Here is a 10,231-nt window from a genome sequence, read left to right on the forward strand (position 1 = left end):
CTGACTAGTGTAGGGTTATATGCACATGGTCAACTACGTGTGTGGTGAAAATAACCGTTGATTTTCTACACATTTCTAACCCAAATCGTGAGTGTGAATTTTCATAATGCAGTGAGTGAACTTACGAGCTCAGTGAGGGAAACCAAACATATATTCCAACACAGATAGTTACGTTCGAGGTGGGAGGAATATATGTTCGCTTTCCTCAGCTGAGCTCGGGAGTTTCCAAAGCTACATTATAGAATTCGGGTAGAAGTGTATAGAAACCAATGGAAATTCTCCGAAATTTTCCCAGAATTTCCATATTGTCACCAATATGTGAAGTTGATATTTTCCCTAACAATTTTCACTAGCAATTTTTCCGAAGTTTTTCACTACGTTTCTCATCCCACAATTTACACACGACTTGACATAGTAGAGGAAATATACGAAAACCAACGATGATTTCCCAAAAAATTTTCAGAATTTCCCAAAATGTGCATATTTCCCACCTGCGAATTTCTCTTGCTCCCTATAGCTCTGCGTGGTGACTCTCCAGACTGCCTACGCCGTCGAATCTGGCAGAAAAAAAATTTGTTTCCCAGCCCTCGAAAATTTCTCGATTTACCCCAGGTATCTTCGATGTGGCCTTAATCCGTGCCTCGTTGAGTTTATGCAATAACGTATTTGGGAAGGACCGAGTGCTGCTACTACCACTGAGATTGCTCAGCGCTGGTGACACAGCACTAGGTAGGATTGGTGACCCTTGTTTCTCCAGCTGCATTCACTCGACTATCAGTACCCGGTGCAGTCACTTATAGTAGTTGAGTAAAAATGAAACCTTCAGGAACAGTTTTTTTGGAAATAGAATTATACACGTTTGACATGGTAGACTATACGAGGCACAAATAAAACGTTCATCAACAGCCTTAACCAGTCAAACAAATAAAACAAGTTGTTCATCGCTCAACCCACTACGCGTCCTCGCGTTGAGGAAATGCAAGTAAAACCAAGTGCGCAAGATTTATGAATATCTGGGCGCGCGCTTTTTACAATGCGCTCGGATGAATGAGATTTTGTTGCGCTTGAGAACTTTCTGTTAACAGTTGTCGTGATGAGACGATTTAACTCCGACAGATCGTCAGCTTCGAAACTACCGCTCCCCTCGGACGATCGAAAACCCAAAGTGAATCGATCGAGAAACACCTCGTTGAAAGAATTGAATCGCAAGGACCTTCCTCGGGAGGAGGTGAGAAATTTTATGCAACTAACACGACCACAATTAAAAACGTATGCAGGACTTAACACAAGGCATTGAATCGAGTTGGATGAGAAAAGCGCTTGCAAGGGGACGACGATTTGGTAAGAAATTCTCTTGAGAAAAAACATTTTCCGATGCTGAGTTTCAACAGATGCCTTTGGAAATTCACCTATACGGTCCCACAGAGAAAATGAGAAGCGAAAAACGACTAAGTGGAAACCAGGGCTCCGACGACTAGGAGACGATTCACTCGAAGTAGCCGCATCAGGGACCGCTCTAACTTATAACGTTCCATAGGGTTTGATATTTTTGAGTGGAAACTAAATTATACACGTTTAACATGGTAGATCGTACGAGCCATACGTGAAACGTTTATCAACTCTATCACAGGGTTTGTTAATACTGGAGGAATATGTTACTAATGTGATGAGATTCACAGATGGATACCTCTGGCCATGTCGAAAATTCAAAATGAGTTCCCCCCCGCGCAGTTTGAAGAATTTCCTATTGTGATTGATTTCAGGCGTGCTTGTCTAGTCGCGGCTTGCTTGACGCTGCTGCCTTCGAGACGGCTTTTGGGTTACCATTGGAGGTTTTTGATGACACTTCATATTGGACGAGAACACCACGTGAATGGAATGTGAGAGAAAATCTTCCGCGTGCGTTAAGATATGCCCGACCTCAGGAGTTTATATGTAAACTCGGGAATCTTCCTCTACCTGGAAAATATCTTTTATTCGAGCAAGAGGGCCAAGCTGGAGTTTTACGAGAATGTTATGTTCATTCGTAAGCCCGTCTTCGTAAGTGACTTCCTAAGAGGCTTCTCATGGCAGATTCGATGAGCTCACTGGAAGGGCAATAGTAACTTTAAAGGAAGCGACCACCCCTCGAGCTGTGCCAGCGTTACTCCTTCACATCGATGGCGATAACCCCTCCCTCTTTAGTGATCGATTAAAGGCGGCTCTCACCCGACGAAGGTGTTCTTGGTTTTCTATTATGACGGTTAGTTGACTTTGCCGTAGATATGTCGAGTCGCGGTTGCAATTCGAAAGGTGTGTGGTGAGCGTCCCGACAAGCGATGAGTTTCCCGAGGTGAGATGCGGTCTGCTCACTCCATAGCAGTGTGGGAACACATGCACATGGTCGGCCACATATGTTGGTGACAATATGAGAATTCTGAGGAAATTTGGCTAAATTCTTCTTGCTTTCTGTAAACTTCTACCCTAGTTCGTATATGAACTCCTATAGTTAGTGAGGACACACCTAAGCTCAGCTGAGGAAAGCGAACATATATTACAACACTGGAGTCCAGTGAAACCGACCCCTCCCCTCACCAGCATGCGCCTCGGTGATTGCTCCATCACTATATCCTTTGCTATATCCTCCACGAATACCTAAGCCATAATAACCAACTATATTATAATAATGTTTTATACAAAGTGCGAATATCGTTTTCCACCAAGTTTTAGAACATGTACTTTTGTGTGAAACGGCGTAATATTCGCGTATGCCTTCACTAGTGTTTTCATATCACTACTAGGGTGAAGAAACTCCAATGCATCCTCAAAGACTGAGTTTATCAACCATTAAAAGCAGCATGTCTAGCATGCCTTGATCACACGCATGTTATCACAATACCCTCCACACGGAATGTGAGCGTGTTCGGATATTCAAATATTTTCGAAATATCCAATTTTACAAATTTCGAAATATTTTCCGTATTGTATCGAAATATTTTCCGAGTATTTTCCAAAAAATGCGATACTATCAATTGTTTTCACTTAAATTCACCTGCCAACTGAGTGCCTCCATCGGGGCGTTCGCATCACTCAAACACGCATTCTTCATACGCAGAGTATCCAGCCGTATCAGCGCCAATCGAACATCGCAGTTACTCTCCTCAACTAAATAGAAAAAATAACATAATTCACTAATAGTATGAAATTGGACTTTCACCCTAGTGATGTGAAAAACATATTTCAGGACTACTGTGTAGCGCAAATATCGCGTTTTACGCTACTTCGCGTAAAACGGGTTGTGAAACTCCACTATTAATAACCGCGATAACAACATTTCCCGCGAAGTGAAAAAAGCGATATTCGCGGTTATATACAGTAGTCGTGAAATATGTCTTCACCACTGCTTTTCATATCACTAGGGTCAAGAAACTCCATTTCTCATTGAGCGGATATCGAGAGAATATTAAAAAAGTGAAATTATATTCGTAGTAAACTCAGCACCAGTGTTGGAGAAATATACGTTTCCTCAGCGAGTTCGTTACATCTCCAAAACTACATTATGAAAATTTACACAAGAATTGGAGTAAGAGTCAATATATCTAGTTGACCATTTGCAATAGAGTTTCACACAGTATTACACCACTTCACGCGAAAAGAGTGAAACTCTAAAAATGATTCTCAGACTTCGACACGGAAGATCGGATCTCCAAGTGTTTGTAAAATTCCCGGCGACATTTTTTCACAACAGTTTCGTCCTGGAGTTGCACATTTTCGAGGGATACCGCACCATTTTCCGAATTGTCTTCAGCTCGGGAGTTCAACTGGTGTGATCCTCAGTGCTGGGAGAATACATGCACATAGTTTTGCGGAAATTTAGAAAAAAAATATCAATGATCGTCGCATGCTTCTACTCAAACTCGTGTGTGGATTTTCATAATAGTCATGAAACTTACGAGCTCAGTTGAGGAAAACAAACATATATTTTCACACTCTTATTCACAGAGAGAGAAAGAAATATCTACGAATGATCACGCACAGAAAATGCGGAAAATATATGCAGTTTCTCGCAATACGATCAACACTTCTCACCAATTCGTGTGCAAAGACCCGAGTTCAATCCGAGGTCATGCCGTTTTGATATCTCCATCATTTCCTGTTGCAACTGAAGAAATAGACTTCAGCAATTTCATGTTTTTTTCCGGAATTTTTACTAAATTGATTTTTTCGTAAATGAATATCTTTTTTTATGAAAATCTATAACTTTTCTGGGAAAAAAAATCCGTTTTTTTTATTTTCACCGACTTTTCATATTAATTTACTCAAAATTTCCATGTGTTGCTGATGACAATACGAAAGTTTTTCTTGTTTTCTGCACACCTTTACCCCACTCAGCGAACATGAACACTGCTCGAACAGCACATTTTTTCCGAAAAAAGGGCAAATTCTTCCGAAATATAAATTACTAAAAAATAACATCGCTCCGCTTACCTCTATCTGCGTTGGCCTCGGTACTCGTATACCCAAACATCTACTCCTCAACGGTGGGATTAACGGCGCCAGAGCTTCTGCATGGAAAATAAAACGAATCTTCGAAACGTATCTGATGCCTCTAGTAAACCTAGAACTCGGTTCGCCTTTCAATGGAGTTTCTTCACCCTAGTGATATGAAAAAACATATTTCACGACTACTGCATATCACCGCGAATATCGCGTTCTACGCCACTTTACGTAAAACAGTAAAAATACTATGATCAAGGAGAAGCCCTCGAGCAGCATTTTTTCAGCGATTTTCCTAAGATTTCCCTTCAGTTCGTCAGCGTTCTCTCCAAAGACTGTACCACTGTTTGTAAATACCAATGTTAATAATAATCTTCATAAACTTCCGTCCTACGTCGTGTGGGAATTCTCGTAAAAATATACACTTGATTAACTACCTACTGATTCTCTTTCAAGTCGTATGTGAATTTTCATATCAATATTCACACAGCCAACCACGCGGAGTTAAAATTAGCTTTTTGTTCACTTCATAATGTGACCCGAAAAATCAATTTTTTCCTCCGACAAATCAATTTCTTTGATTGGCTAAGGCTGTTGATGGCCAACGTGCACTATTATGCAGCTCGACCAGAGGTAAATAATCCTCAGGGAAAAGATAAAGATGCAAAACGAATACAGCTAGGAAGGTCTGTGACGGGGACAAAACTTTGTGTTTTCTTGTGTGATATTGCAAACCTTTCACTCGTATAATCTACCAAACGTGTATAATTCCAAAAAAAAATCCTCAAATATAAAATTTTGGAAAAGAAATTTTATATTCCAGGAATATAAAATTCCTGGAAACAAAATTTTTGTTTCCACAAAAAAAATCCTCCCAAAAATTATTCCCTCACTTTTCCATCGTTCTCCTCAATGCCGCCTGTGCTTGCCTTGTAAGGCAATGCGCATCATTAATAACAACCACGTGATAAGGCACTTCTCCGACTGGTGGGTTCTCAGCCATTTGTTTTATCAACTAACCACCGAAAGGTCCCCGGATCCATCCCGGCACCTCCCATTTTTACTTGCTGAATAACTGCGGCATCCCTAATTCCAACATCACTGGGAGTCACTTCTACGTGGAAAGCACTGACGACTACCTGAACCAAAATAATCGCCTCTACTCGAAAAATTTTCTGAATTTTCCCAAAATTTCAAGAAAATTTCCCGGAATTTTTTATCGAAATTTTGCTGATATGAAGTGGCGAATTACCCCGGAGAAAGCACCCCATTTGACGTAAAACACATACCACGTGTTTTACGCGTTATTCACTGCTCACATGCGTTTTTCACCAAATGAAATATCTGTTTTTCTGAAATCGAATTTTCCCAATTTTTCCCGCAAAAAAACCCGGAAAAAAAGTCCAATACCCAAATTCCAAATAATTACATCACCGTTCACCCCCGACATAAACTCACTTGAATATCAACTGTTGTACTCTTAGTCGGCTTAAATTGACGAAAACTTGTACTGGTCTGAAAAAAAATTTTCCTGAAATTTTTCTCATTGGAGTTTCACCCGTGATGTGAAAAACACTAGTGAAAAACACATTTCACATTTCACTTCGCGAATATCACGTTTTTGACGTATTACGCCACTTCGCGTAAAACGGGTGAAACTCCATTGTTGAGAAATACCTATGTTTGCTTTCCTCACCTGAGCTCAGGAGTTTCCAAAACTACATCATTAAAATTTATACACGATTTTCAGGGGAAACCTACGAGAATTTTCTCATCACAATCAGTAGCGCATTTCATAAATTTGATTTTCACCCTAGTGATATGAAAAAAAATTCGCGACTACAGCATATCACCGAAAAAATACCTTCACCTGAAAAACTTCCAAAAATATTTTTTGAAAATAACAAAAAAACCCAAAAAACTCACTTTCTCTACTCCTGGTCCAAACATTGCCTCCAACAAACATCGGATCCTGCAACCAACATAAATCGATCATCAGGGCGCGCGCTTTTCATCACAGATGCAAAAATTAACAAAAGCAACTATCGTTTGACACACAGCGTTCTTGAAGACTTTTAAAAATAAATTGCCGATGCAATACTTTGACTCTCATCTTGGTGATCTCAAGTATGAAAAAACCACTAGTGAAAAAAATTTTCCACATTTCACTTTGCAAAAACAATTGCTTTCTCGGTCGCGGCAATATATACCTCTTATAATTTACAAGGAGTATTACACCACTTCACGTTAAACGGGTCATCGTGAAGCTCCAATAATATTATTTTATATGTATAAATAAAATCCAAAAATATTTAATAAATTTCCCCCTAGTGATATGAAAAATATATGTCATAGTTCACTTGGCGGGAAACAATTGTGTTATCGGCGGTCGCGTAAAAACATATACGTCTTATAATTTACATGCAGTATTACACCAATTCATGTTAAACTCTAGTGTGAACCAAACTCAAATAATATTCTCAACGACTTCAATTTTCGAGAGTGCGAAAATCAAGTGGAGTTTCACGACCCTTTTTGCGAGGAGTAGTGAAAACCGCGATGCTCGCGGTGATATGCAGTAGTCGTGAAATATATATTTTCACTAGTGTTTTTCATATCACTAGGGTCAAGAAACTCAACTATGAATTGATCGACACCATAATTCCGTAGTCTACATTACTAATTTAACAAAGCCATCTCGAAAATCTGAATATGCATGATAACAGTTTGGTTCACATAGTATCATAACGCTTCACCAGTGATATGAAAAACACAGCTCGAAAAAAATCGCCTTTTTTCACATTGAGTATTACGCCACTTCACGTCAAACGGATCGTGAAACTCCATCGTGAAAACTGCGCTTAAATATATAACAACGCACAGGGAAGATTCCAAAAATCTCACCGAGTGATTTTCCCACCACCACTAGGACCATAGAAAAGTAGATGGGGACAATCCTTGGAGGCAGCCTCGAAAAAAAAAGGAAAAAATTGGGAAAAAGTGACAAAAAAACCAAACCGGCAGATTTTTTTCTTACTTTTCTTCTTATTTTTTATCACGTATTTTGAATATTTCGGAAATTTTAATTTTCACGAATAAAAAAAATATGAAATTTTCATGGCGTATCAAGTGCAGTATGTGGAGGAAAAATATGTACATGATCAACTACATGTGTTGGTGATATTCTGAAAATTCTGAGGAAATTTTTAAAATTTTATGAAATTTTCGTGTCGAAATATATATTCGCTTTCCTCAACTGAGCTCAGGGGTTTCCTAAATGACTACATACCAATTCGGGTAGAAATGTACAAAAGCCAACATAAAAAAATTCCCAAAATTTCCTCAGAATTTTCATATTATCACCAACACATGTAATTTTTCCCTCACCAAAAAATCCAATTTTTTTCACTTGTGAATATTTACATTTCCAAAAAAAATAATTTCGACAAAAATTTATTTAACACCACCCCTCGTGTTACCAATTTCCTCAACGTTTTCGTCAACCCCGGATGAAACGTGAGCTCATCCAGTTTGTGAGGGCGCTCGCTGTCCACCAGAAATGACATTCAAGTGTAAACCAAATAATGGAGTTTCTGCACCCTAGTGATATGAAAAATATATTTCACCGAGTTTTACGCCACTTCACATAAAACGGATGAAACTCCAATATTTTCAACGACTCGAATTTGTGATATTTCAAAAGTGAACACAATAAAAATGTGAATCCTTCAACACCATCCTTTTAGGGGTTCTTCGGAGAAAGCCATCTCGAAGATAACATGCATAACACTTAGCTTCGCATATCTGGGGGACTAGAGTGTTCCGACTGAATCTGTAGGATGCATCTAAGTTGGTGACGTAGGAAAGGAAAAGCAACACAACCCAGGAAATTTTGAAAAGCAAAGCACCGATTGAGGCACTCAGTTGGCAGGTGAATTTAAGTGAAGACTATTGATAATATCACATTTTCTGGAAAATACTCGCAAAATATTTCGATACCCGAAGAATTCGATATGAAAAATTTCGATACAATACGGAAAATATTTCGATACCCGAGCAAAGTCTCAAATTACCGCGTTCCCATTAGCGTTATTACCGAGCAAAAATATGCACATGGTCAACTACGAGTCTTAAATTTTTCGAGGTGATTTTTTTACGTTTTTTTGGTAAATTTTGTATAGCCGAAGTCTACACGAAAATTCAGGGTGGAAATTCATATTGTTTTTTCTCTTAATCTTCAGAATCGTATACAAACTCAATTCTTTTTATGAAAACCAATCGTGGAAATGAGTATCTACTACTAGTGGTTGATATATGTTCGAGGTCTCCCTTTGGAGCAGCCGACGAAGCAGCAAGAGCCCTAGTAGAAGAGGTCTTCCCGGTGACTGGGTTACCACAGTCACCTCATTCAGTCTTCGATAATCAATCACCATTCTGTATTCACCTGGACTTTTACGTTTGCCGATCATCCAAGCCGGTGACGACCATGGACAATCAAACCAAGTTCCAACAGCTCTTCCACTTGCGTATTCATCTCCCTTGCAAGAAGGAGATTTTGCCGAAATGGTCGAGAAGCTATTGGTGGAGCATCTCCGGTATCTATTTTCATAGCTTCCAGATTACACCTACCAATTGACTTCTCGCAAACCGTCGGCTGCTTTCGTATCAGAGTTTCAAGTCTTACTCTATACCCCAGCGAGGGAGTCGCACACTCTCCTCAGGCACTCTTATCCAGGTCCCGGATCATAGGGAGCTCTGCAGTAGCTAAAGGCCCACGCTGGTCGAGGGGGGCTAGACATATTACTTAACACTTGAGCCAAAAATGAGCTAACTAAACGCAAGAGCTTACTTACTCACTACTTCACTTATTCACTAGTCAGGGGCATTGGTAATCACTGGTTTTCAAGTCGGAATCGGTCAGTCCCAAAATCAACTACTACTCTATTAGAAACCAAATCCCTTCTTCCAATCAATAGTAGCTCATCATAAGGCTCCTTCCAATCTCCCACATAGGCCGCTCCGCTATGTGACTCCTTCAAAGTGAGCAAAGTTACCAGAATTTCCAGCCGGAGACAATGTAGCATTAGTAGGCTCACACTCAACCCCGGCATCTTGTAAAGCAACCGCCAATTTGTTTCCAATGACTGACATTGCAGCGCCAGAGTCAATTTTAGCGGCCACAGGAATCCCATTCACACTTGCGTCTCCAACAGGTCCAGAAGTCTTCCTTTGGGTTTTCGCGAGGTTACCCTTTTCCATCTTAGAGCCCTCGCCTAATGAAAACCCTGCTTCTTTTCCCTTTTTGACTTCATGTTGGGTTGTCTTTGCCCCTGCAAACTTCTCTTTTTCCCTTCCCCTGCAAACTCTGATGCTGTCAAGGCATCTACACGGTAACGTTTATTATCGCCATCGCGAGTCGATCTACTCCTTTTCAAACCTCTATCCAACGCTTTCTGAACCTGACGTTGTTCGTACATGAGCTCTTGCGCAGTAGACAGCATCTTTGTTGATGACATCGATGGTCTCTTGAACAACTTGGCATGCATTTTATCTCTGACTCTTAGTGGAGTAAGTCCATCAATGAAAACCGGGCGGACCACTGCGTTGAGCATCTCCTCGTTGTAGTTAGGGTACAAGATCCTCCCCATGTTATACACATCTTCGTAGAACTCTCTCAAGTCCTTATCACCCATACACATGTGGTGAAATTGCACCGCCAACTGAGGTCCTCCCAACACCTGTTGAGTCGCCTCCA

At 40.1% G+C, this 10,231-nt stretch overlaps 2 protein-coding genes across 2 annotated transcripts in view; both read right to left on the reverse strand.

Moving 5' to 3' along the window:
* The window catches only part of Pmar_PMAR026382 (hypothetical protein), a gene marked incomplete at both ends in the record, with an annotated part of 2,018 nt that extends 1,255 nt beyond the window's left edge, over positions 1-763 (reverse strand). Inside the window, one exon of the mRNA XM_002772968.1 lies at positions 608-763. Within this exon, the coding sequence (XP_002773014.1) occupies positions 608-763 (156 nt within the window). The remainder of the gene's footprint in view (positions 1-607) is intronic.
* Positions 764-2,488: 1,725 nt separating this feature from the next.
* Pmar_PMAR026383 (replication factor C subunit, putative) lies at positions 2,489-8,042 on the reverse strand (the record flags this gene model as incomplete). Its single annotated transcript, XM_002772969.1, has 11 exons — positions 2,489-2,503; positions 2,575-2,634; positions 3,032-3,144; positions 4,069-4,141; positions 4,468-4,579; positions 5,370-5,491; positions 5,541-5,615; positions 5,935-5,991; positions 6,403-6,448; positions 7,381-7,445; positions 7,956-8,042. 11 exons carry the CDS (start codon positions 8,040-8,042, stop codon positions 2,489-2,491), a joined length of 825 nt encoding a protein of 274 aa, XP_002773015.1.
* Between the last annotated feature and the right edge of the window lie 2,189 nt (positions 8,043-10,231).

This window comes from Perkinsus marinus (assembly GCF_000006405.1).
Source record: "Perkinsus marinus ATCC 50983 genomic scaffold scf_1104296959768, whole genome shotgun sequence".
Classification (NCBI taxonomy): Eukaryota; Perkinsozoa; order Perkinsida; family Perkinsidae; genus Perkinsus; species Perkinsus marinus.